The 26,127-nt window shown below is 33.6% G+C and overlaps 3 protein-coding genes across 5 annotated transcripts; 2 read left to right on the top strand and 1 right to left on the bottom strand.

The window, feature by feature from the left end:
- The first annotated feature begins 9,489 nt into the window (after positions 1-9,489).
- Positions 9,490-12,245, top strand: LOC112749647 (remorin 1.4). 2 transcript variants are annotated; one of them, XM_025797957.3, is made up of 5 exons: positions 9,490-10,193; positions 10,528-10,578; positions 10,653-10,740; positions 11,649-11,730; positions 11,868-12,245. In XM_025797957.3, the coding sequence occupies exons 1-5, from the start codon at positions 10,052-10,054 to the stop codon at positions 12,066-12,068; spliced, it is 564 nt and encodes a 187-aa protein (XP_025653742.1). In that variant the 5' UTR covers positions 9,490-10,051; the 3' UTR covers positions 12,069-12,245. The 2 variants fall into 2 exon arrangements, with proteins under 2 accessions (XP_025653742.1, XP_025653743.1); XM_025797958.3 differs by having other exon boundaries at positions 9,811-10,193; positions 10,528-10,554.
- A 625-nt stretch (positions 12,246-12,870) lies between these two features.
- On the top strand, positions 12,871-15,469 carry LOC112749646 (tetraspanin-10). The gene is made up of 11 exons (XM_025797955.3): positions 12,871-13,148; positions 13,496-13,608; positions 13,713-13,767; positions 13,865-13,920; positions 14,176-14,223; positions 14,340-14,388; positions 14,476-14,559; positions 14,637-14,704; positions 14,832-14,957; positions 15,048-15,123; positions 15,249-15,469. The coding sequence occupies exons 1-11, from the start codon at positions 13,095-13,097 to the stop codon at positions 15,315-15,317; spliced, it is 798 nt and encodes a 265-aa protein (XP_025653740.1). The 5' UTR covers positions 12,871-13,094; the 3' UTR covers positions 15,318-15,469.
- Positions 15,470-15,940: 471 nt separating this feature from the next.
- Positions 15,941-18,505, bottom strand: LOC112749645 (transcription initiation factor IIE subunit beta). Of its 2 annotated transcripts, none has more exons than XM_025797953.3 (5): positions 18,338-18,505; positions 17,801-18,046; positions 17,539-17,670; positions 17,307-17,423; positions 15,941-16,783 (listed from the first exon to the last, which is right to left on the bottom strand). In XM_025797953.3, the coding sequence occupies exons 2-5, from the start codon at positions 18,044-18,046 to the stop codon at positions 16,442-16,444; spliced, it is 837 nt and encodes a 278-aa protein (XP_025653738.1). In that variant the 5' UTR covers positions 18,338-18,505; the 3' UTR covers positions 15,941-16,441. The 2 variants fall into 2 exon arrangements, with proteins under 2 accessions (XP_025653738.1, XP_025653739.1); XM_025797954.3 differs by having other exon boundaries at positions 18,148-18,502.
- Between the last annotated feature and the right edge of the window lie 7,622 nt (positions 18,506-26,127).

The following is a 26,127-nucleotide window of genomic DNA, read 5'->3' as shown; positions in this document are numbered from 1 at the left end:
CCCTGTCTTATTTCCCTTGTAAGAGAGAAGGCCTCAGATGGTAAACCATTCCAAAGGAGGTTCATAGTAGGGGTGGATATGCAGTAGGCAATGACATTGATGATCTCTTCTGGAATACTAACATCTTTCAAAGTATCCACCACAAAATTCCAGTTTAATCTATCGTAGGCTTTCTCCAGGTCAATCTTTATGACCATGATCCATTTCCCTTGATTCCAATAACGCATGGTGTGAACAACCTCTTGTACCACAAGAATATTATCCGCACTAACTCTGCCAGGGACAAAATTAGCTTGAGTGTTAGAAATAACCACAAACATATACTTTTTAAGTTTAGAGGCAATAATTTTAGTAACAACTTTGTAGCAAACATTACAGAGGCTGATAGGTCTAAAGTGGCTAAAATTTTCAGGGACAAAAATTTTGGAGATGATCGCAATGAGAGTTTTATTCACTTCATTAATATTTGTGGGTTGTTGAAAAATGAACTTCACCTAGGTCATGACGGATTCAGCAATAATATTCCAGGATTGCTGAAAAAATTTTGCTGGAATGCCATTACTGTCTGGGGCCTTCCAACTTTCCATATCAAAAATGGCAGCTCTAATCTCTTCCTGAGAAATCTCTCTGGAGATATCCATGTAGTCCCCCCTAAGGAGCTTTGGAAAATAGTCAGACAACGGAAAAGTACTATAGTTCGAGTCCGTAGAATATAAGGCCTTGAAATAGCTCATGCCCCAACTCTTTAAACACTCAACACCATCAATCCATTCTCCCGCTTCATTCTTAAGGGTTGTTATTTTGTTCATTTTTCTCCTGCCATTGGCTCTCTTATCGAAATATTTGGTATTTCTATCATCAAAATTGAGTTTGTTACTCCTTGCTATCTACTGCCAATAAACTTTCTCCTGCACCACAATGCCTTCATACTCCAGCCAAAGCTCCTTTTGGAGCTTGTCTAGGAAGGGGTTTGGGTTGAAGGATAGGTTATTGGTAATTCCCTCAAGTTTTGAAAGAATTTGCTGCTTTTTTTCTGAAAATATGACCAAAAACTTCTCTGTTCCAAATTTTTTGCTTTTTGTATAATGTTGGCAATATTTTGAGTGAAGCTATTTCTATTATCCTAACTTCGTTTAACAAGGTTGTTGTAGTCCTCATGAAGAACCCAGGGAGCAAAAAAACGAAAAGGTTTGTTGCCCTCCTCAAGATGTGCCATATGAAAGTCAAGTAAAATAGGGAGATGATCAGACTTTAAGCTTAGGCAAATGCTTCACCCCTACTTCTTTAAAACGGCCAGTAAATTCAAGGTTGCTAAGGCAACGATCCAGCCTTCTTTTAACATTATTTCGTTGCCAAATAAAAGGAGGCCTCAAAAAATTTAAATAATTTAAATCACAAGTATTTATACAATTTAAGAATCTACTAGTATCTATAGAAAGGTTAGAAGAACCCCCTGAATCCTCAAGAGAAAGAATAGAGTTGAAATCTCCTCCTAAGCACTAAGGTCCATTTGTATTTGCTGCAATATCTTCAATCATCTCTCAACCCCAAACCCCACCCCTCTTTCAATTTTTTTACAAAGAAAGCCTTACTTCATTGGAATCTCATCTCCCATTTCATCTCCCACATTATTTCCATCATTACCATCGTCACTAACATTGATCAATTTCAGCATTCCATTACTGTTGGTGAAGCTGCATTTTGAAACCGTAAGCACTGAATTCGCATAAAAGAGTGTTTGAAGTGGATATGAAGATCATTCAAGACTCGCATTGAACAAAGTGAGAATGGTGTATGTTCTTATTCTCTGAATATTCTCTTAATTTGTTTATGGTAGTTTAGATTTGTTTTTGGTTTCTGGTTTTTCTAAGAAAAGGGGCCATGGTTTCTGGTTCATATTTCAAATAGTGCATGATCCCTCCAATGCAGAGAGAAAATAAGAAGACCTATATCGATTGAAATATAAAAAAAAAAGAGAGAGAATTTTCAAGCCTCTTAACATAATGGGTCGTATAACCCCAAAAATGATGAAAACATGCATTAGAATGTTTTAATTATGGCATACATAAATGAGTGGTTTAGCCATGGATAAAAAATTAGTTTCCTTAATTACATTTTTAGTTCCTAAGAGTTAGACATGATACAATGGTTAGGTTGTTGCCTTGTTCTTAAAGGTTAAAAGTTCAAAATCCAAGACACAGAATTTTATATATCCTCAAAAAGATCTACTCTTTGTCTGACTGTGCTAATAGGTAAACTAACATGACTTTGTTCATCCATTACAAAATACTATCACACCAGTTTTATCACAAGGTGCAGTAAATTTTGGAGGAACTGTTCCACCTAGTGCAAGAGCTAAGCAGCCAATCATTACACAATATTGTCCTGCACAAATTCAGTCTAGCACTCTATTTCCTATTCTACCACCTAGAACAACTGAAATCGTCTCAGCAGAAACACTTGCAGCAGCAAGTAATGACACTGCATCAAGGATGTTCTAATTTATGCTAAATCTTGGTTTCAAGCATCCAAGGAAGAAATGAATATGCTTTGCTTTTTTATGTAGTAGTTTGATTTGTATTTTGGTTATGATGTTTCAAGTTCATGGATCTAACCTTGAAGTACTCTTTATGAAGGGTTTAATGGGAGATTGTCATTGATAAAAATCTCATTTTTTTGGATCATTTTTGGATTGATGTATGCCTAAATTATGTTTTTAGTTTAAGTTGGCTACAATATTGTTAAGTTGCTACTGTGACAACTTTTTTTTTTTGCTAAGTGTAATGTGTAGCTTGCATGCTATGTTTTGAAGTGTCACTTGACATTAGGGCAATATATTTACTGTTATAAATAATGGTGCAAACTTTTTTTTATATTTGCCGTTATAATTAATGATGCAAATTTTTTTTCTAATTCATTTGCTCTTCTTAATTTAATTTGCAATCTAACATAGGAACATTATTAAGTACTTTGAATTTACAATGGTCATCCAAAAATAAAAATTTGGAACAAAATTTACTAGGAGATATATTGCTTAAATTTACTTCATCTCACAATCATTTAATTCAAGAAAAGAAAGAGAACAAATTTGCAGACAAAATTCAGTTTCAATCAACTCTTTGAGTGAATCTAAAATATAACTTACAAAATAATTATTGCAAATGACAAACTCAACACTAACAATGAAAAGAACATAATAACAAACACTAGATTCAAATACCTACCCTTGCCCTCAACTTTTAGGACTATATTTTTCTGAATCTCTAACAAGTCAATTCTACTCTGCAACTCCATAACTTTATGTTCCAAACCAGCATCATCAGCAAAATACATGGTTGAAACATTAGCAACAATCTTACTACACCCATAGCAACATTCTCGATAGCATCATCATTCAAGTTGATGTAAAAAATTTGACAACCCATGCAAAGAACTTGTAATGAGAAAACTTTTCCTACTCAATCAAACACACTATTCAACACAAATCTGTCAAAATGTAAATTACTAGAAATCCTACAATTGTTTACCTTATATAGTGGGCATCCAAAAAATAGTCTATCCAGATTTTTATAAGTCCTTTTAATAGAGATTATTGTATACAAATCGCATAGATATTTTGGGTGTTGTCCGTTGGTGATTGTGACTTTGCCTAGGCTGCTGATGTCATCGTCTCTGAAACCGTTGCAATTATAGCCACCATTGTGTCTCCTTCCGCAGTGATTTGAAGAAGACGAGCTCCCTTTGCTTGGCATCATTGCAACTCAACTTGTGTTCCAACTATGTAAGAATAAAAGAAAGGCAGATAGAAAACAAAGGGAGGCAGACAAAGGATGGAAGAGAGAAAATGGTGGATAGTTAAGGAGCTTTTATAGGAAATTATTTTATAAGGAGCTTTTATAGGAAACTATTTTATAGTATGCTCTCTTATTATTTATAGAAGTTAGGAAACTATATAAATGAGTGAAATCAAAATGTATTCAATTAAAAAAAATTAAAAATCAAAGGAATTCACATCCATAGCAATTATTCATTTTCTTTCTTTTTTCTCTTTAATAATTATATAGCGAGTGTATTATTGTGAGTAATGTTCAATTTCATATTACTTTCTATCTATTAGAAGTTAAAATTCCACTGCAGACTCAACAATTGGTATCAAGAGCCAACGTTATATTATTCATTATTTGAGTGGTAAAATTCAATTTTGAATATAATGGCTTCTACTAGTAGTAATATCAAAGTAGGAAAATATGAAATCGATAAGTTCAATGGGAAAAATAATTTTTCCTATTGGAGGATGCAGATGAAAAATCTGCTTATATCACAAAAGTTACACAAGGCACTAGCGGGAAAAAAGAAAAAGCCGAAAGGAATGAAAGATGAGGATTGGGAAGAATTAGATCTTGAGGCACGGGCTGCAATTATCTTATGCCTTGAGAGGGATGTTGCTTTCTTGGTGAACGAAGAAACAACTGCAGCAGGCGTCTGGACAAAGTTAGCAGAGTAACTTCATGACGAAGACTCTAACTAACATGATCTACTTAAAATCCAAATTGTATACATGCAAGATGGAAGAAGGCACCTCAATCCGAGAATATATCAATAAGTTTGATAGGATCATATCAAACTTAAAGGATATAGATGTGAAGGTTGATGATGAAGACCAGACACTCATATTGTTACTTTCATTACCGAAGTCCTATGAAAATCTGGTGCAGACATTGATGCTGGTGGGTGACACTCTGACCATGGATGAGGCGAGGGCATCACTTTTAGCGGATGATCTACGTAAAGTTGCTACAAGTGTAATGTCATCTTCAAATGGAAGAGAGTATAATGATCAAGCACAAGGATTGTTCGTGACTAGAGGAAGGACTAATAAAAGAGAAAAAGGTAATAAGCGTGGAAAGTCTAGGCCAAAATCTAGACCTCACATGGAGAGAACATGCTTTAAATGTGGTGAGGCTGGACATTTCAAAGCAAATTGTCCAAATAAGAAGATAACTTTCAAGAAACAGAACAACGACAACCCAAAAGAAAAGCAAGAAGCAAGCTACATCTCAAATGATGAGGAGGATTGTTACTCTGTAACAGAACAATCTTATGAAATCTTCGATAAGTGGATTCTTGATTCAAGAGCCTCTCACCATATGTGTCCAAATAGGAAGTGGTTTACTACCTATGAAAGCATAAATGGTGACACGGTTTTAATGGGCAATGATCATGCTTGTAAAACTATGAGGTTGGGTACTATAAGAATCAAGATGCATGATGGAGGAGTAAGAACCTTAAAGGATGTGAGGCATATTCCAGGCTTGTAGAAAAATCTTATCTCCATAGGTTTGTTGGAGAAAAATGGCTACAAAATAGTTGCGAAAAATGGGGTACTAAAAGTTGTTCGTGGTTCTTTGGTAGTGATGAAGGGAGTTCGTCACGGTAATCTTTATTCTCTTTTGGGGACAACAGTCACAGGTGAGTTAGCAGTTGGAATCGGTAGAAGTAGAGATCAAACAAATTGCACAAGAATATGGCACATGCGGCTTGGACATATGTCAGAGAAAGGTCTATCATTGCTTTGTGGACAAGGTTTGCTGAAGAATATGAAGAAACCACAAATGAAATTTTGTGAGCATTGTGTGTATGGAAAGGCACATAGAGTGAAGTTTTCTACAAGCAAGCATAAAAGCAGAGGATTGTTAGACTATGTGCATACTGATGTTTGGGGCCCGGCTAAAGTTACTTCCAATGGTGGTTCCAGGTATTTTGTTAATTTTGCTAATGATTATTCCAGGTATGTTTGGATTTACTTCCTCAAACATAAGAATAAGGTATTCGATACTTTTAAGCAGTGGAGAGCAATGGTTGAAAACCGAACAGGTAGGAAGCTGAAAACTCTACAATCTGATAATGGCATAGAGTACACGGATGGGGATTTCAAGGAGTTCTGTGACCGAGAAGGCATTGCAAGACACTGGACAGTTAGAGAAACACCACAACAGAATGAAGTCGCCGAACGACTGAATTGTACGCTACTTAAGAAGGCAAGGTGTATGCGCTCTAATTCCGGGTTAGGCAGAGAATGATGGACAGAATCGGTTGCTACAGCTTGCTACATAGTGAATCGATCCCCACATTCTTCTCTAGATGGAGACACACCTTATAAGGTGTGGTCAGGGGAACATGCAGATTACGAGAAACTCAGAGTCTTTGGATGCACAACCTATTATCATGTCAAAGATAATAAGCTTGATGATAGAGCTAAGAAGGCAATCTTTTTGGGGTATCCAAGAGGGGTTCAAGGCTATCGCCTTTAGAGTGTAAATGATTCTAAGTTTGTAATTAGCAGGGATGTTACCTTTGATGAACGATCTATGGTAGCTTTGTCTAAAGATATGGTACCAGATGATGGTGATGTTAGAAAAACTTTAAATACTCAAGTGGTAGAGATAGAGTCTAAATACCAACAAATAGACTCTAGTAATATTCAGGTAGAGCATCCTAATGCTACTCGAGATGACGTAGAGGATGAACTTGATCATGAGAAAATTCAGCGAGAAAATGCATATGCATTACAACAGTAGCAACAGCAGGATTCTTTGGCATCTACTAGGCCAAAGAGGAATTATAAATTTGTTCAGAAGTTCGAGTTAGACAAGCCTTTGAGACATTATAGGCAGGTAAACTTGGTAGATTATGCACTCTCAGTGGAGGATGATGAGCCGGTCACCTTCAAACATGCTATCAAAGATAAAGATAGAGAGAGTTGGTTGGTCACTATGGAGGAAGAGATGCAATCTCTTCATAAGAACAAGACATGGGATGTGGTCCCATTGCCCGTAGAAAATACTGCAATTGGTTGTAAGTGGGTGTATAAAAGAAAAGAAGATCCTACTAAGTCAGATGGTACAAGATTCAAAGCTAGGTTAGTAGCAAAGGGATTTGCACAAAAAGAAGGTGTTGATTACAATGAGATATTTTCTCCTGTGGTGAAACACACTTCCATACAGGTGCTTTAAAGTCTTGTCGCTCATGGTGATCTTAAGTTGGAACAACTAGACGTGAAGACTGCATTCTTGCACGGTGACTTAGAGGAAGAAATCTACATGTATCAACCTGAGGGTTTCAAGATTGAGGGTAAAAAAAGTCAGGTATGTCGTTTGAGGAAATCGCTATATGAATTGAAACAATCTCCTCGGCAATGGTATAAGCGATTTGACTCCTTTATGTTAAAATAAGGTTTTTTCACAAGTAATTATGATTGTTGTGTATACATTCGTAAGCTTCCTGGAGGTGATTATATCTATCTTCTATTATATGTAGATGACATGCTTATTGCCTCTAAGAGCAAGGTATAGATAGATATGTTAAAGGTTCAACTTGGTAAAGAATTTGAAACAAAAGACTTGAGTGCTGCACGGAAAATATTAGGCATGGAAATTAAAAGAGAGAGATCAAGCCAAAAATTGTTCTTGAGCCAAAGAGGATATATTGAGCGCGTCATTGAAAGGTTTGAAATGAAAAATGCTAAATCGGTGGTAACGCTGTTGGCTCCACATTTTAGGCTCTCTAGTAAACAATCTCCCACAATAGCAGAGGATAAGGCTTACATGGAAAATGTACATTATGCTAGTGCAATCGGTAGCCTAATGTATGCTATGGTGTGTACATGCCCAGATATTTCACAAGTAATCAGTGTTGTTAGCAGGTTCATGGCAAACCCAGGTAAGGCACACTGGGAAGCAGTCAAGTGGATATTAAGATACTTGAAGGGTACCATTGACACAGGTTTATGCTTTAGTGGAAAAATCATGTCAAATCAGCGGCTTTGTTGATTCTGATTATGCTGGTGATCTAGATAGAAGACGTTCTACGACTGGTTATGTATATAAAATACAAGGTGCTCCAGTTAGTTAGCGATCGATGTTACAAGTTACAATGGCACTATCTACTGCAGAGGATGAGTACATGGCAGTAGTAGAAGGGGTGAAAGAAGCATTGTGGCTAAAGGGTCTTCTAGATGATTTGGGGTTGAAGCAAGATTGCGTGAATCTGAGTTGTGATAGTTAAAGTGCAATTCATTTAGCTAAAAATTAGGTTCATCATGCTCGTACCAAGCATATTGATGTAAGATATCACTTCGTGCGCGATGTTATAGAGAAAGGTAATATTTCTCTTATAAAAGTACACACAGATGAAAACCCTGCTGATATGTTGACTAAACTAATGTCAGGAAACAAGTTCCAACACTGTTTGGAATTGCTCAATATTACTTCATGTTAGGCATTACATGGAGAAATAGAGGAACTACGATTGGTTTGATCCTGAACAAGGGTACGTAGGCAGTCATTGTAAAAATGATGCAACCGGATATGAATACCACACTTTGATAGTCCAAAATTTGAGTAGATTTCAAATTGTGAACGAGGTGGAGAATTGTGAGAATAAAAGAAAAGCAGAGAGAAAACAAAGGGAGGCAGACAAAGGATGGAAGAGAGAAAATGGTGGATAGTTAAGGAGCTTTTATAGGAAACTATTTTATAAGGAGTTTTTATAGGAAACTATTTTATAGTATGCTCTCTTGTTATTTATAGAAGTTAGGAAACTATATAAATGAGTGAAATTAAAATATATTCAATTAAAAAAATTAAAAATCAAAGGAATTCACATCCATAGCAATTATTCATTTTCTTTCTTTTTTTTCTCTTTAATAATTATATAGCGAGTGTATTATTGTGAGTAATGTTCAATTTCATATTACTTTCTATCTATTAGAAGTCAAAATTTCGATGCAGACTCAACAAACTAGAATCAAGCTGCTGAATAACTAGGGCCTCACTTCTTCTCGCAATCCATTCTTACTATTTGCTTCACAATTTTATTCTACATATTTTTTTTATTTGAATATTGAATATTATTCATCATGTTTGATTAAGATGTAAAATACGAGTGTGACTAATGTGATAAAAAATATTTTACTTCAAAAAATTTACACAGTCATAAGAACAAGTTTCACAATCTAATTACTTATAATCTAAGTAATTGTAGTATATGCGATAAATATTTCGATATTCTATCATTACTATAAGTTCATATGAAAAAAGAACATAATTATACATTTTTGTAAACGATAAAATCTTTGAATATGCATATAAGTCCATAAATTTTGTTAGAGTTTAGGATGAGAATTAATATATATTATTAAAAAAAATTAAAGAATTTAATTTAAAAATTATTATCCTATTAATTAAAATTGTAGGGATTTAGCTTATCTTATATGGTCTTTATTATGCACGGATGTGTCTGTTTTTTATTTGTTAAGCTTGCACAATTATATTTGATTAATAAAAAAAATAAAGTTCTAATATTTATATGCATTTTTTAATTCTTGTTAACGTAACGTGTGTGATACCAACTAACAATAACTGAACCCTTACACTTTGGATTACAATTACTTCCAACATGACCATATTAAGCTTCTGCTTCTGTGTCTCCGGGGGTTCACAACAACAACAATAATAATAAATCTCAAAGATAATTATTTAATAAAATAAATTAATTTTCAATTTCACTATGCATGCACTTATTATAATATATATTATTTTGACATCAATGTCTTTTAATAATTAATACTCATTCTTTTATTTTATAAATTAAAAACAATCTGAAAATATACAGTTAGCTGATAATAATTATATTTTTATACAGATATAAAGAATAATGTTGAGTGTATAAATAGTATATTGGTAGAGGCTTTATTCATAGGTAGTAACTAAGCTAATAGTATTAATTAAGGAAAGAAGGCCGTGAATATCCGCAAATCTTTGTCAGGACCCAACATGAAATTTCGCTGCTCCCCTACGTTAATTGTGTTCTTCAATTTCACCTTGTTATAATTTGTACTTTTAATTAATCCCATTTGTTACTTGGTTCCTATATAGTTGTATTCTAACACAACAATCCTTCTATTCATTCATTGCTTTGCTTTGCTCCCATAATAACCTTAGCTTTTCTGTTGCCGCCAAATTTTTGAGTTTGAGTTCAGAAGAACAACAACATGGAATCATCACAGCTACACTCTCTGGATTCTGTTCAAGTCAAGGAATTGGAGAAACCAGACCCTCCAACTGCAAGTGCTGTGAGCCATCAGAGCCTGGAGGAGCCTAAAGAGCATGCCATCACTGCTCCACTTGTTCAAAGTAAGTCTATGATCCAAGGCATTAAGGTTTTTATTCCATGAAATCAACTTCATGCTTTTCTTCCTAACTTCGCTTACCCTGTCACCAATTTTTTAAACTAGACCAATTTTGTCCATAGAATAAAATTATTTTGTTTATATCTGTATCTTAAATTTATTAATTATTATAGACGAGTTTATTTTGTATTTTAAGTTCAACATGTAATTAAGTTCAACATGTAATTTTACAATGAACACAATAGACAAATTACTTGAAATAGGTGTGTACAACTTTGCATATAGCCATATACTATACTAGTATTTATTTCAACCATGTCATTTTTTTTTTCTTACAGAGGTTGAAGATTCTGGTGGCAACAAGGGTACAGTGGATTCAGTTGACAGAGGTTATTAACTAAATATCTGTAATAGTTTTTTTAATATTTAATGGCTTGGTATCATTTTCATATTGTTTAATCAGATGCTGAGCTTGCAAGAGTAGTTTCGGAGAAAAGATTGGCTTTAATTAAAGCATGGGAAGAAAGTGAAAAGACCAAAGCAGAGAATAGGCAAGTGCCCATTTCATAATCTATATTATACCTATGCCTAACTGCATTTGAATACAATAAGCCATTCATGTAAGTAGATTCAAAAGAAATGTTGGGAATGATCTTATTGACCTTGGTATAACTTTGTTTGTTGCTAGTCCAAATCTAAGATACTATTAGATCAATTTATGAGTCATCCTACTTTGTTAGTGAAAGTTATGCTAAATATAATTTTATGTATGAAGTTATTTTCAGTTAAATTTCATCCATAAATTAGAATTTGGACAATGTGTTAAGCATATTGAATTGAACTTCGTAAATCATGTGCTATGATAATTTAGCAACATAAATTTGAGGTGATGACTCTGATACAGAATAAAATGGTACAGAAATACAAAGAAAAAATAACTCTTTTTAATTTAAACACCTTTATTTAGTGGGACCCACAACATATCATAAGTTCCTTTCACTTTTATCCTCTCTTTGTATTTCTGTACAATTTGAACCATGTATCATTGGATTATCTTGATACAAGATGCACAGCAATGTCCAAGATTATGTGCTTTTCTTCATTTTGTTTGTTATTCTAACATACTTCACAAGAAAAAATTGGTTTGAAATTATTTGGCTCCATTGGTAATTACACTGCCTTTAATTTTGACATCAAGAATGGCTTTAAAAACTTGATATCCTCATATACATTTTGGAAGAAAGCAATGAGGTTCTCTGTTGAAGTTTTACTGCCTTGAAAGCTTTCTTATTGCTATTTGCATCACTTTGAAGTGTTGAAATGGACCATTAGTTGAAGGTAGTATATATATATATACTTCACTTGCAAACCTATCCATGTAAATTTGATTGAGACAAATTTCCAACTCCATTCTCTATTATTGAGTACTGAGCTTGATGAAAGTGAAATGACCAAACAGGGCATACAAGAAGCTCTCAGCCGTTGGATTGTGGGAGAGTAAAAAGAAAGCCTCAGTGGAGGCACAACTCAAGATAATTGAGGTCATCAACTTTTGTAACTATACATAGATTATCATTTACAAAGAGAATTTAATCCTCTTTATGCTTTTTTAAATTTCACTAAGGACTTGTATGTGTTCAACTAACACATGACATTACTAAAAAAATTGTTTTAACAGGAAAACTTAGAAAGAAAGAAAGCAGAATATGCAGAAAAGATGAAGAATAAGATAGCTGATATTCATAGGTCAGCAGAAGAGAAAAGGGCAATGGTTGAAGCTCAAAAGAGGGAAGAGTTTATCGAGTTAGAGGAAACAGCTGCAAAGTTTCGTAGTAGTGGTCGTACACCAGCCAAATTCTTTGCATGTTTTAAAGCATGAGGCTTTTCTGTTTAGCTAACTACAAAAATATCACAATGTCATTGGTGTGGTTATTAATTACTTGTTAATATTCATTTAAAAATTTGCTTTGGAATGTTGTATTTTCTCTTGGTGTATATACTATTATATCACTGATATGAACAAAGAAATAAGTGAAGCAATTGTCTTCACTATGTATGCTTTGTTTTATATATATAACTTTACTCTCTGGCCTTCATAGTTCATAGTGCATTTAAGTTCACAAGAACGAATTGTAGAGTTTCCATTAATCATCATGGTCGGAAGATAAAAGTGATTTTAACAATTAGAATCTTGATTTCAATTGCATCAATTTGAGTATCATGATAAATTCATAAGCTATTGTCATCTCTGCATTAGCTTAAGTATTTGATTTGATAGAGATACAATTGAAAAGGATAAGATGCTCTGCGGGAACAGTTGAAAATATTAATTGTTGCAAAAAAGAGAGACAGAAAATAAAGTGGCTATTCAAATAAACAAGTTGATATTAGAGTTAAACAAATCTAACTTACACTAAACATTTGTTTTAGGAAACACAGAAAAAGAAGAGGTTGGAGGCATGCGCAAAGAGATTGTACTAGGAATCCGTGAGCACAACTTAGACCAACCTTTGAATTCCACAACCAAATTCAAAGACAGCTTTATGTTCCGTTATGTTTTGTTTTGTTTGTCGTGGCGTGTTAGATAGTGCTGACGTGGACGTGAACATTAGATACACAAGCCACAGCACGTGCTCTTTCTGTTTCCTATGACGAAAATGCCCCTGCCCCCTCCCTCCAATGCCTTCACTCTTTCTCTTTTCTTCTTGTGTTCCTTCCCTTCTTTCTTGAAGTGCAAGTGCCACTTCGAGGCCTCGCAAGGAACCCTTCCTTCTAACTTCTAACCTTATCTTACTCTCTCTTTATTTTCTAAGCAATAAGAAAAGACAACAAAGCTTCTTAAACAAAACAGAATTTTCCAACAGTTCCAATTTTCAAGGGGGAAAGAAGAGAAAAGGGAAGACAAATGGGAGTAGGAACAAGCACTTTTATTATCAAATGGATCAACTTTATCACCATGGTATGTATGCAATGCTCTTTTCTCTATTCTCTATTTCAAGTTCTTTATCAGTTTTAAGCTGCATTTTCAAAAGCATGATGCCCTTTTGATGTCTTGTCAAATCTGTTGTTTCCGGTTTTTTGTGTTGCATATTTATCTTCTTGAGCTCATGTTTTTTATGTCTTTGTTCTTGCATGTTCCCCTTTGATAGTTCAAACCTCCATATTTATTTCAGCTCCTTAATATAAAATGTCACATGCTATTTCAAGACTTATGCTGATAATTGAATTGCTAATCTATAATCCAGAATCCAAGCATTTTCTTTGGTTCCATGATTGAGTCTCTTCATCATAATATCCTTGTTGCAGCTTTTGGCAATAGCAGTTATAGTATTTGGGATGTGGATGAGCAATCATCATGATGGATGCAGAAAGTCTCTTACTGTTCCTATGATCGGCCTTGGAGCATTCATTTTCTTCATGTCAGCCTCACCTAAGCATTCTTTCTTGTTTTCTTTTGCTTTTTTTGAATCTTTTTCTGCTAATCTATAATCCTCTAAGAAGCAATCTTTTTATGTTTTCAAAGATCCGTGATTGGCTTCATAGGCGCTCTGAAAAGAAGCTCCATACTGTTATGGATTGTATCCTCAATTACCAGATTCCTACTTAATATGGCTACTTAAATTCAAAGCAGTAAGAAATTTTGAATTGTTATCCTCCTTGACATTTATTTTGCAGTATCTAATCATGCTGTGTTTCATCTTGGTGGGAATCCTGATCTTCACAGTGCTGGCGTAAGTATGAAAATTCATTCACCATCTTCTGTTTGGCTTCTTGATTTTTAGTCATAAATTGTTTCTTCAAATGGATATACAAATTCCTCAGTATTGCAGCTTCTCTGTAACATCAACATGTGTTAGACTTTCTCTTTTTCTTTTGTGAATGTTTCTCTATTATTTTGATCATATATGATGATTTGGCTTCTTCAATGTTAAGTACTTGTGTGGATCTTATCTCTTATGCAACCTTGTCATGTGGCATTGTGACAGGTTCATTGTGACTAATAATGGATCAGGTCATAGTGTGGCTGGCTTGAGGTAAGGGATTCAATCAATCATTTCATTTCATTTATGTACACATTATTGTGGACATGCTGTGGTTGGCTTGAGGTGGATCAGACTATGCATGAATGAGAGTTTTGTTTTGTGATTAGGTATAAGGAATATCAACTCCAAGATTATAGTCCATGGTTTCTCAAGCAAGTAAGATACTAATTAGCATAAAGAACTAATGAATTAGATCGCATTTAAAAACATGGGTTTGATTGATATTTTCTCTTATATTTTTAGATTAACAATTCTCATAACTGGGAGCACTTGAGGGGTTGCCTAGTCAAATCTGAAGACTGCAGTATACTTTCCAAGAAATACAAGGTCTATAGCAAGCTGTTTAACTGTATTATCAGCTATCTTCTACATAACTCTGATTATAATTTCGTAATATTTTGCAGACTCTTAAACAATATAAATCAGCTAAATTGACCCCAATTGAAGCTGGTTGCTGCGGACCACCTTCTGAGTAGGTTCCACCCATTCAAAGATTGCTGTTTAAGCATATTCAAATTCACATTTTTTTTTCAATATTACTGATTTTTTGTTATCTTTTTTCTTTCCTACTATATTGTGGGACTTTTATGTTAACACAGATGTGGATATCCTGCTGTAAATGCATCGTACTATGATTTGACCTTTCACCCAATTAGCTCCAACATTGACTGCAAGCTGTACAAAAATTCTCGTGCCATCAAATGCTATGATTGTGATTCATGCAAGTAAGCATGGCATGCTTAGTAGTAATTAGTCCATGCCTCCATGTACCAATATGTTAATGTGTGTTCTTATCCTCAAAACTTTGTTTCCAGGGCTGGCGTGGCACAATACATGAAAACTGAGTGGAGAGTTGTTGCAATCTTTAATGTTGCTTTATTTCTTGTCTTGGTAAGACATTCACATCTTCTTCTTTAATGCTCTTGCAACATTAACTTGGATCATTTATACTTGTGTTTATTATCCTTCCAAATGATACTGCTTTACAATTACCTTTTTCTTGGTTCAATGGACAGTCAATTATATACTTTGTGGGATGCTGTGCACGACGAAGTGCTGCCAGGAACCAACATTCAAAAGCTTGATAGTAGGCCTGGATCTCATGCACTTGCTTTAATTCATTTTTGTAGCAGGTTGTAGTCAGTTGTGTAATTCATGTAAGCACCTTAGCTTATACATTATATTATTCAATCAATGAGGACACACAACTTCAAATTTGCAAACCAAGGATTACCATAAGTTGCTTCTCTATTTGTAATAAATCTCTCAATCAATACCCTTAAACTAATTAAGGAAACAGATTTAGAGTTTGTTTTTGTGTGTTTTTAAAAAAAGGTATTTTTAAAAAATATATTAAAATAATAAAAATAATTTTATATTTAGATATTTCATATAAAAATATCTTTTTATTTAATAATTATAGTTAGATATAATAATATAAAAATATATTTTTATTTTATTTATTATATTAAAGATATATTTTTTAAATAAAAAAAACTTTTAAAAAAATATACATTATAACTTAAAAAAATATTTTTTTATATTGCTAATACTTTTATTATTAAAATTTTGTCAAATACACTAAAAATTAATAATAAAAGCTTTTTTTATTAAAAAAATTATTTTTTCAATAACTTAATGACACACAAACAAGCACTTAATTAGAATAAATACTAAACTAACATGTAGGAGCAAAGTAAGTCGGAAATACGAGCCAAACTTGAGAGTAATTTGTATTCAATTGTGTGTATATGAAAGTTTCGAAGTTGAAATAAATTGCATCATCCCATTAGGGTGAGCCGTGAAACCCAAAAGATGAGCTACGGCAGTAAACTGAAATATTTAAACAAGAAAATTTTGTTTAAGAGCATGGCAGATCAGTGGAAACCTCCTTAACATTATCTCTCGGCCCCATGAACCCATCCATCCATCCTTGGCTCAAAGATCTGACCTCAAGTTCGGAGAAACCATCGTGAAATCGGACTAGCCACCTTTGCCCTTTTGCTTTGGAATCTTGTAGAAGGAATGCCCTGAATTTGCACCATGCCGCTTTCAAATATTGTTTATCTCGTACTAATTGGGTACATCCAAAACCAGAAGTATTTTAAATAGAATTTAAAGGACAAAACCATCTGAACGAGTTGAAAACACACGATCCATTTCACGCCAAGCCAGAATTCACCAACCAATTGTTATTAGTTCATTTAAGTCAGGAATCTTTCAATTTCTGGAAAAGCTCTGGAAGATGGGCATTGGTGAGCTTAGTCCTCTTGCTGATTTCGGTCTTCTTAGCCTTGGGCTTGGCCTTGGGAGTAATGCCTTGCATTTGCGCCGCACTCCTCCTCTTTGCAGTGTTAGTAGCAGGCTTCATTCCATTCTTTTGGAGATCCCTCTCTATGTCAAGCATATCACGAGGCAATTCAATCCCCCGAAAAAGCTGTTTCAGGTCATCATCAACCTTAATGGGTACCCTGGGATCATTAGGATATGCAATGTCTTCTTGTGAATCAAAGTTGGATAGCAGCCAAATCTGCCCTGCGGCTTTCAAACCCTAGAGATTGATAGCTGTATAAGTTCTTAGTCCAAGAGAAACCAATTATTTAAACTAGCTTTTGACTCTTCACCACACCAAATCATCTTAGGGTAATACATCTATACATGTTGTAATTCAAATTGGTCAAATAGTTATTTTGTTCTCTACATATTTCAATGAAAGCTTGGTAAAGCAGTTTCCTCTTCTATTACCATCTCAATATCATGTAAATTAATAAGAAAATAAGCAGCAGAGAAACAAAGGGAATGGTCCTTTAAAAAAAAAATACAGGATATTTGCCCCTACTATTGCACATAACATTTGAGCTTTCAAGGTGTGTGATTTTGGTACCCATGTTTCTGCCAGAAATTCATAGCCGAGAAAAGGAATGAAGTATGTGACATAGAGATAGTTTCCCAACAGGGCCAAGGCAACATGGGGGTTAGATATACAACAATTATCCGTATTTCACGGATCCGACTGAAATAGAGTGCTAAGAAATTCTCATCAATTAAATTTGAACTAGTAAAGAGCAATGTACCTGCAAGTCCTCCATCACAGCTGGATAGGAATCCTTCAAGTCAATAACAGCAATGCCCTCCGGAAACTTGCGAATCAGGTAAAGCAACTGACTTTTGTCCTTAACATCATGCTTCGACTATAGACCAGAAGCAAAGCCAATTGCATAACAATCCAAAGTAAGAAATGGTTGTCATCATCCTATAATACATTAAGGTTTAGATACAACATTACAAGGATGAACAAAATTATACCTTGTAAGAGAATCGTTCCCCATCAAATTTGACTTTGGGGTTTTTCCTCATATTCTCAAAAACATCTTTGTTTGCCCTCATATCCACATAGCAAGCCTCATTTATCTGTTCTGGTGTAAAAGCCTGCCTTGTCTGCAATCAAACACAACCATAACAATCACTAAGTAACCTCCAACATTCACCAATCTTGAAAGGGCTAAACACTACTTGAGAGAAAAATTATGCAGTTAGCAACGTGATTTTGATATGGATATCGATGTACCTCATAGAGGAGTTCGATGACACGCTTCATCTGAGCCCCAACGGGGGCTTTGCGGATACCGTTGATCTGTTGAAGCCTCTCTGTGTCATTTGAGAATTTAATTGCCGGCACCGGAGAAGCTGCTGCCGAAGCAGGATTCTGTTTCTGTTTTTGATTGGCAGCCTTCGACGCCGCGATGCTTGACAGCGTCGACTGGCACTTCGCCTGCTGCTTCTTGAAGCTGTCCAGCTTTCCTTGCAGCGACATCTGAGAATCAGATCAAGATCAAAATCAAAATCAAAATCAAATAACCATAACCAATTTGGGGACAAAACGAAAGACACGACTCCAATTTTATTAATCTTTACATGGTCCTTTTTAGTAATTTTGTTTGGAAGATTGACCGATCACTCGTTTGAATCGGAATCGGAATCGGAAAAGGAAATCAAACCGGAGTGAAGAAATTAAATTAGAGTGTTGTGCATTGCAAGTTGGTCGATGAAAGGGAATAAAATGATTCAAAGGCGTGCGAGGGTGCCAGAAAGAGAGAAAGATAACCGTGAACGATAAATATATAGAGAGAGTTGCTGCTTGTGACGGCGACGGGAAGAATGAATGAGAATAGGAGGCCAAATCAGGGAAAACAAAAACACCGCGTTTCCTCCTTTTTCTTCCCGTACTCTATGATTGATGAACAGGTGCTACTAGGTAACACGTTAATACTTGTACTTATACTTCTACCTCCCTTATATATTCTCAATAACTAACAACAAAAATTTTTTTGGTGAAACGAATTTAACAATTAAAATATATAACATGACATTTTTTAATTAAAACTAAAATTTAAATATATTATATTATTAATTTAATAATTAAAATATATTATATAATATTTTTATTAAAATTAAAATAAAATATTTTTTTTTTAAATTAATAAATTTTTTTTATTCTTTTATTTATTTTTTATTTTTTCTATTCTTCTCATTTTATATATAATTTATAATTTACATTTTAATTTATTATTTTGACAAACTAAATTATGTCACGAGATATATTTTAGTTTTTATATTTAGTTTCAGTTTTATAATGTTTATATTTCTATTTTTTTCAAATATTTATTACATATAATTTGAAAAAAATATTAATACTGTAATTAATAATTAGAATCAAGATTAATAATTAGAATCAAGATTCAATTGTTTAAAAAAAATTAAGTGAAATTTATAATTATTAATATAATTTTTTTATACTAATATCTAATTATATTTTTATATAGAGAGAAAAAATATATTTTTTTAAATTAAATATAAAAAATAATTATTTTTATTTAGGCAACAGACTTAACAACTAATCAAATATAAAAATATAAATATTAAATTCTTTCAAGTTTTAGATAATGAATGTTAAAATTAATTTTTAGTTAAAAATTAAACTCTTTCCTATAAAAATAATAACTAAAAAGATTATTATTTGATTTTTTTATCTACGGAGATCCTGATCTTCTTAGCCGATAGGAACTTTTGTCCCATACGACATATTTTATAAAAGTATTTTGATTCTATAAATTTTTTCTGCCATCTCTATAATATCATGATAAAGCCACCAAAGTTTCAAAATATTTATATTTTCGTAACGTTATTACAGGTAAAAATACTAGTAAGTGTCTAAGATTCACATATCGTCTTAAGCATATAACAATTTATTGGCCAATAATAAATTAACAAAATTTAGATTCGTGATAAATTAGTCTTTTTGTGCATATAAATTATTATTTTAGTGTTTTAAACGCTAATATTATAAATTATTTATTTTTAAAGTTTAAACTAGATATCTATTATATATTTAATATATCAATTTACATAAGAATATTTTTTAGATTTGAATTTGATTTTTTTTAGAAATTTTTTATTATTTAAATTATTTCTTTTTTTTTTTTAGAAGATTGAGACAATAGAAATTCTAATATTATCACCACAACAAAAACGCTGAATACCGTCGAATTTAGCGTCGGACATTAGTAGTGGGTTTACCGACGAATTTATCGGTGGATTTGACAATAAATTCGTCGGGTAAAAAAATTACCGTCAGATTTTACTTTCCAACGGTAAATTCACCGAAAATAATTAGAAGAAAAAAAGAAAATTTGGCGCGATTATTACCGTTGGATTTACCAGTCGATAAATCCGACAGTAATCCGAATTCATGGAACGCTGTATTTTGGTCATTTGTAAAGCCTTATCGTCAGATTTATCCACCGGTAAATTCGACAGAAATCTTGTTCTAAATTCGAATTGTGAACCCTCTCCCCTCATTTCTGAATTACTCCCTCTCTCTCTAATCTTCTCCTTTCTCTCTCTCTCTCTCCCCCTTCCTCTCTCTCCCAACAAACCACTTCTGGAAACCCCTTCACCACCGTCCGCCACCACAAAAAACGTTCAAAGATTGTGTGGACTCCTTACATTATGTTGGTCGCTCTATCGCCATCGTTTTTGTCGCTCCACCACTGCTGCCATTGTTATCGCCGCTGCTCCATGTGTCACACGAAGCTGCCTCCTTTCTCCCTCCAGGTATGTTGTCCTTCTCCTTATTCCTACTAATTTTTTAATTTATTTAAGAAGTCATAACCCTAATTTATCCAATTTTAATTTGTTATGTATTAGAAAATTTGTAATTAGGATGTTTGTATTAGAGATTTAACTATTTTTCAGATTTAGTTCATGTATTAGTTTAGATTTAGAGTTTTTTAATTTTGTTTTGATTTAGAGTTTTTTTAAATTTTGTTTTGATTATTCGATGTTTAAAATTTTGTTTATGATTTTGATTTTGAATTTTGTTTTAATGATTCTGTGTTTATTAATCTAATTTCTATTTATTGTTTTAATTTCTGTTTATTGTTCTGCAGATGTAAAATTTCCAATTGCATTTTTCTAATTTTTGTTCTTAATTAATTGATTGTTGTTAATTGTCTAAGTTAATACTAACTTATTTATTTTTTGAGTTCATTATTAACTTATTGTTTATTGTTATTAATATTCTAAGTTTATTATTATTCGAGTTAATTATTTTTTGAGTTAATTAGTTGATTGTTGTTAATTATCAGAGTTAATTTTAACTTGTTTATTATCTGAGTTAATTATTGATTTAAGTTATGTTTCTGGATTAATGATGACTGAATGTCAATTAGGTTGCGTTTGTTTATGAGAACAGGACAACACAAGACACTGAGAATAAGACATAAAGGACAGAGACACAAAATTTTATGTTTTTGTATTCTATTTGGTGATAAACTAGAATAAATTATGAAAATTCAATTTATTCTCATTTTTTTCATTTAAAAAATTTGAGACGAAAAATATAATAATGAAAAATATAATTATAAAAAATTAACAAGAATAATAAAAGAAAAAATAAAAAATAAGTTGTGTCTCTTGTTAGTGTTTCTATGTCCTTCCTGTCAGGATGGACACAAAATACACTGATTCAGTGTCTCTGGACACAATATCTCTGTCAATGTCTCCTCTGTCAAACACGATTTTATGTCTTTGTGTCCCTGTCTCTATAAACAAACGTAGCCTTAGTGTCTCATGTGGCTGGTTGATTGATTTTGTATATGGTTGTATTTGACTGATGTTTTGGATTTTAGATTTGGTGAATATATGTGCAAAGTTTTTATGGTTTAGGTGCTTTTGGTATTTGCTTGATTTTGGTTCATATATAGTTTGAGGTTTGTGAACATGTGACTGAATGTTAGTAGTGACGATGCAAATTTTTTGTTTTAAGTTTCATCAAACTTAATATAAGAATCAGGACTGAACTTTAGGTAACTAAAAAAAATTATTTACTTTTCAATTTTTAGATTTGTCTCAGATGATTTATATTAATTAATAGTTGACAATGAATTTTTTATTGGTTATTAATTAGTGTTTGATTTGGCTATTGTATTAGCTTAATTTATGACAATGTATGATTGATGTTGTGCACGATAAATTAGTTAATTATTAATATCATAAATAGTTTGGTATGGTTGATTTTTATGTAATGTAGTAGTATTAGTATAGCCTAATCTCTAATACCTATCAGTATTGCTTTTTCGATTTCTAATTTAATATTGTTCAATTTGTTGGATTTTTTCTCTTCTTTGTGAGGCTCAAGCCCAATATTTTGAGGGTGTCTCTTTGCACCTATTATGTCACAACCCTAATCAGATTTTTTGAGGTCTTTTGAGAGAGAGAGAGAGAATAGCCACCAAGTGAGAGAGAAGAGGGAAAACAGAATTTCTGTTTTTATGCTTAGCAGTAATTTTCAAATGGCAGTTTCTCATTCATTCACCGTTGGATCGGCTTAAAATTTGAACTGTGTGTTCCACTCATCTTGTTCTTCATTCTGGTCATTGAAGATGTTGATTGGAGATTTGCAGTGGGAGAAATTGACTTTGCAAGAGAGAAAATAGGTTTTCCATTTTTACACAGAGCAGCATTCTTTGAACAGCAGTTTCTCATTCTTTCACCGTTGGATCGATGTGAAATTTGGACTGCAAATTTTTCACATCTTGTTGTTCATTCTGAACGGTGAAAATTTTAAATGGAGGTCTGCAGAGGGAGAAATAGGCTTCGAACAACAGCTCTATTTTTGGGTATTTTTCATCTTCTTGCTTCTTATTTATAAGCTTTGGTGCTTTGATGTTTTGATGTTTTAGCTGGTTATATGCACGTTTTTGTACTTTGTTTAAGACTCTCTTGTACCTCATTTGATTATAGTAGAGCTATTTTATTGATTTGGACGATCCGTGGTTTTTACCTCTCACATTGAGGGGGTTTTCCACGTTAAAATCTCGGTATGTTCTTGTTATTGCTTTACTTGCTATATTTGCTTGTTATAGTTGCTGCCATATTGTGTTATGAGTGCTTTCATATTGTTCTTGTGTTGAAAATTTGTGTCATTTCCACTGCTAGACTCTTTCATACTGGCATCAGAGCTTGTTGGTATTTTTTCTGGGCTTATGATTTTGTGAACAATAGAAGCTAATATTAATACTAGTAGGATGATCACTCTTAATGGTCTTAATTATGATTTGTGGAAGTCAAAGATGGAAGATTTGCTTTATGTCAAAAATTTTCATCAACTAATTTTTGGTACAGAGAAGCCTAATGATAAACCAGATGATGATTAAACTTTGTTGCATAGACAAGTCTGTGGATATATTAGGCAGTGAGTTGACAATAATGTGTTGAACCATATTATTGGAGAGACACATGCTCAGACCCTTTGGATTAAGCTTGAACAATTGTATGCTCGAGAAACTGGGAATAACAAGATGTTTTTTATCAAGCAGTTGTTGGCTTTGAAGTATACAGATGAGACATCAATGACAGATCACTTGAATAATTTCCAAAGAATTATGAATCATTTATCTTCCATGGGTATCACATTTGATGAAGAGATTCAAGGATTGTTACTTCTTGGCTCCTTACCAGACTCGTGGGAAATTCTCAGAATGTCATTGTCTAATTTTGCTCTTGATGGTGTAATCTCTATAGATCTTGTCAAGAGTAGTGTTTTGAATGAAGAGATGAGAAGAAAGTCACAAGGTACATCAACTACGCATTCAGATGTTCTTGTTTCTGAGTTTAGGGGGAGAAACAAAAGTCGAGGTCCCAAAAGTAGAGATCAAAGCAGAAGCAAGTCTCAAGGAAAATATAAGAATATTGAGTGTCATCATTGGGTCAAAAGGGACATGTGAAGAAATTTTGTTGGCGGCTAAAGAAGGAGAAAGCCAAGGCAAGTAAAGACAAGAGTACAAATAAAGATGATGGTAGAAATGAAAACAAGGTTAATGTAACTCATGATGGTTTTTTTCTTGTTGAGGAGTTTGAATCTATTAACCTTGTTGATAATAGCACTAGTTGGGTGATTGATAGTGGTGCTTCTATTCATGTTATATCTAGGAGGGATTTGTTTACATCTTATACTCCTGATGATTTTGGTGATGTGAAAATGGCTCATCAAGGTGTTGCAAAATGTGCCGGTGTTGGACAAATTTGCTTAAAAACCTCCAACGGTACCAAGTTGACTTTGAAGCGTGTGAAGCATGTTCCAGATATTCGGTTGAACTTACTTTCTGTTGGTAAGTTGTGTGATGAAGACTTGGATAGCTCATTCTCTTGTGATAGTTAGAAGCTCACCAAGGGTTCCATGGTTGTTGCTAGAGGTACACGACATTCTACTCTTTATTTAACTCAAGCAAAAATTGTGAAAGATGTTGTTAATGCTGCTGAGTTTATTGATGATACTGATTTATGGCATAAGAGATTATGTCATATGAGTGAGAAGGGTATGAATATGTTATCCAAGAGGAATCTTTTATCTGGTTGTAAGGTTACTTTGCAAAAGTGCAACAATTGCTTTGTTGGAAAACAAAACAGGGTTTCTTTTAAGAGTCATCCACCTTCAAGAAAGCCGAAGATACTTGACTTAGTGCATTCTGATGTATGTGGGCCGATGAAGACAAGAACACTTGGAAGGTCTATCTTTTTTGTAACCTTTATTGATGATCATTCTAGGAAACTATGGGTTTATACTTTGAAGACCAAAGATCAAGTTTTGAATGTGTTCAAGCAATTTCAATCTTCTGTTGAAAGAGAAAATGGGAAGAAGTTAAAATGCATTCGTACTGACAATGGTGGTGAGTACTCAGGTCATTTGATGCTTATTGTAAAGAGCATGGTATAAGACATCAGAAGACTCCTCCAAAGACTCCTCAATTGAATGGCTTGGCTGAAGGGATGAACAGAACATTAGTTGAAAGAGTTAGGTACTTATTATCACAATCTGGATTGGCAAAATCCTTTTGGGGTGAAGCTTTGAGCACTGTTCTTCATGTCTTCAACCAGACACCATGTGTTTCCTTACAATTTGAAGTGCTAGAGAAGGTATGGTCAGGTAAAGATGTTTCTTATGTCATTTAAAAGTCTTTAGATGTAAAGCTTTTGTTCATATTCTCAAAGATGAGAGATCTAAACTTGATGTAAAGACTAGGCAGTGTATTTTTATTGGCTATGGCATGGATGAGTTTGGTTACAGGTTTTATGATCCAGTTAGCAAGAAGGTGATTTGGAGTAGAGATGTTGTCTTTGTTGAAGACCAAACATTGAAGGATGTTGATAATGCGGAGAAGCCAATGATTCAGTCTAGTGATGATTTTTCTGACTTGGATATTACTCCCTCTATGCCTATAGTAGAAGATGGTAGAGTTGAAGCTCAAAATAATGAGTATGATATAGGTGCAGGTAAAGATGGAATAGTTGATCCGATACTTGATGAAGTTGGTGATGATGATCAAGATGAACAACCAACTTTGAAAATTCCTGTAAATGCACTCAGAAGGTCTACAAGAGAGAGGAAGCCTTCGTCAAGGTATTCTCCACAAGAGTTTGTTTTGTTGACTAATGGGGGAGAACCTGAATGCTTTAGAGAGGTTGTTGAAGATGAAAGTAAAGCTCAATGGCTTGAAGCTATGCAAGAAGAAATGAAGTCCTTGCTTAAGAATGATACCTATGAGTTGGTGAAGCTATCGAAGGGTATGCGAGTTTTGAAGAACAAATAGGTATTCAAAATCAAGAATGAAGAACATAATTCTAAGTCTCGATATAAGGCTAGATTGGCTGTTAGAGGCTTTAGTCAGAGAAAAGGTGTTGATTATGAGGAGATTTTTTCTCCTGTTGTGAGGATGTCATCCATTCGTAATGTGCTTGGATTAACAGCTTCTCTTGATCTGGAGATTGAGCAAATGGATGTGAAGACAACTTTTTTCATGATGATTTAGATAAGGAGATCTACATGGAGCAACTGGAGGGCTTTGTTGTTAAAGGAAAGGAAGGTTTTGTGTACAAGTTTAAGAATAGTCTTTATGGGTTGAAGCAAGCTCCAAGATAGTGGTACAAAAAATTCGAATCTGTTATGGGAGAGCATGGTTACCGTAAGACAACTTCAGATCATTTTGTATTTGTGCAAAAATTTTCTGATGGTGATTTTATCATTCTTTTGCTTTATGTGGATGATATTTTGATTGTGGGTAAGAATGCTTTGAGGATTAATGAGTTGAAGAAACAGTTGAGCAAGTTCTTTGCTATGAAGGACTTGGGTCTTGCCAAATAGATTTTGGGCATGAATATTACTCATTATAGAGATTCCAAGAAGCTTTATTTGTCATAGGAGAAGTACATAAAGAAGGTGCTTCAAAGGTTTGACATGAATGATGCCAAATGTGTTGCTAGTTCTTTTGCTCCTCATTTTAAGTTGAGCACCAAGCAGTGTCTAACCACTGATAAGGAGAAACAAGCAATGGATGA

Source organism: Arachis hypogaea, chromosome 15, assembly GCF_003086295.3.
Source record: "Arachis hypogaea cultivar Tifrunner chromosome 15, arahy.Tifrunner.gnm2.J5K5, whole genome shotgun sequence".
Taxonomy (NCBI): Eukaryota; Viridiplantae; Streptophyta; class Magnoliopsida; order Fabales; family Fabaceae; genus Arachis; species Arachis hypogaea.
The sequence above is the reverse complement of the archived record's forward strand: the minus strand, read 5'-3'. Positions and strand labels throughout refer to the sequence as shown.

Coding starts and splice junctions, on each gene's coding strand:
- LOC112749646 (XM_025797955.3), top strand. CDS start 13,095: ATGGGAGTAGGAACAAGCACTTTTATTATCAAATGGATCAACTTTATC. Junction 13,149..13,495: donor GGATCAACTTTATCACCATG/GTATGTATGCAA, acceptor TCCTTGTTGCAG/CTTTTGGCAATAGCAGTTAT. Junction 13,768..13,864: donor GCTCCATACTGTTATGGATT/GTATCCTCAATT, acceptor TTTATTTTGCAG/TATCTAATCATGCTGTGTTT.
- LOC112749647 (XM_025797957.3), top strand. CDS start 10,052: ATGGAATCATCACAGCTACACTCTCTGGATTCTGTTCAAGTCAAGGAA. Junction 10,194..10,527: donor CACTGCTCCACTTGTTCAAA/GTAAGTCTATGA, acceptor TTTTTCTTACAG/AGGTTGAAGATTCTGGTGGC. Junction 11,731..11,867: donor CACAACTCAAGATAATTGAG/GTCATCAACTTT, acceptor TTGTTTTAACAG/GAAAACTTAGAAAGAAAGAA.
- LOC112749645 (XM_025797953.3), bottom strand. CDS start 18,046: ATGTCGCTGCAAGGAAAGCTGGACAGCTTCAAGAAGCAGCAGGCGAAG. Junction 17,424..17,538: donor GGGAACGATTCTCTTACAAG/GTATAATTTTGT, acceptor TCTGGTCTATAG/TCGAAGCATGATGTTAAGGA. Junction 16,784..17,306: donor CTGTGATGGAGGACTTGCAG/GTACATTGCTCT, acceptor ATCAATCTCTAG/GGTTTGAAAGCCGCAGGGCA.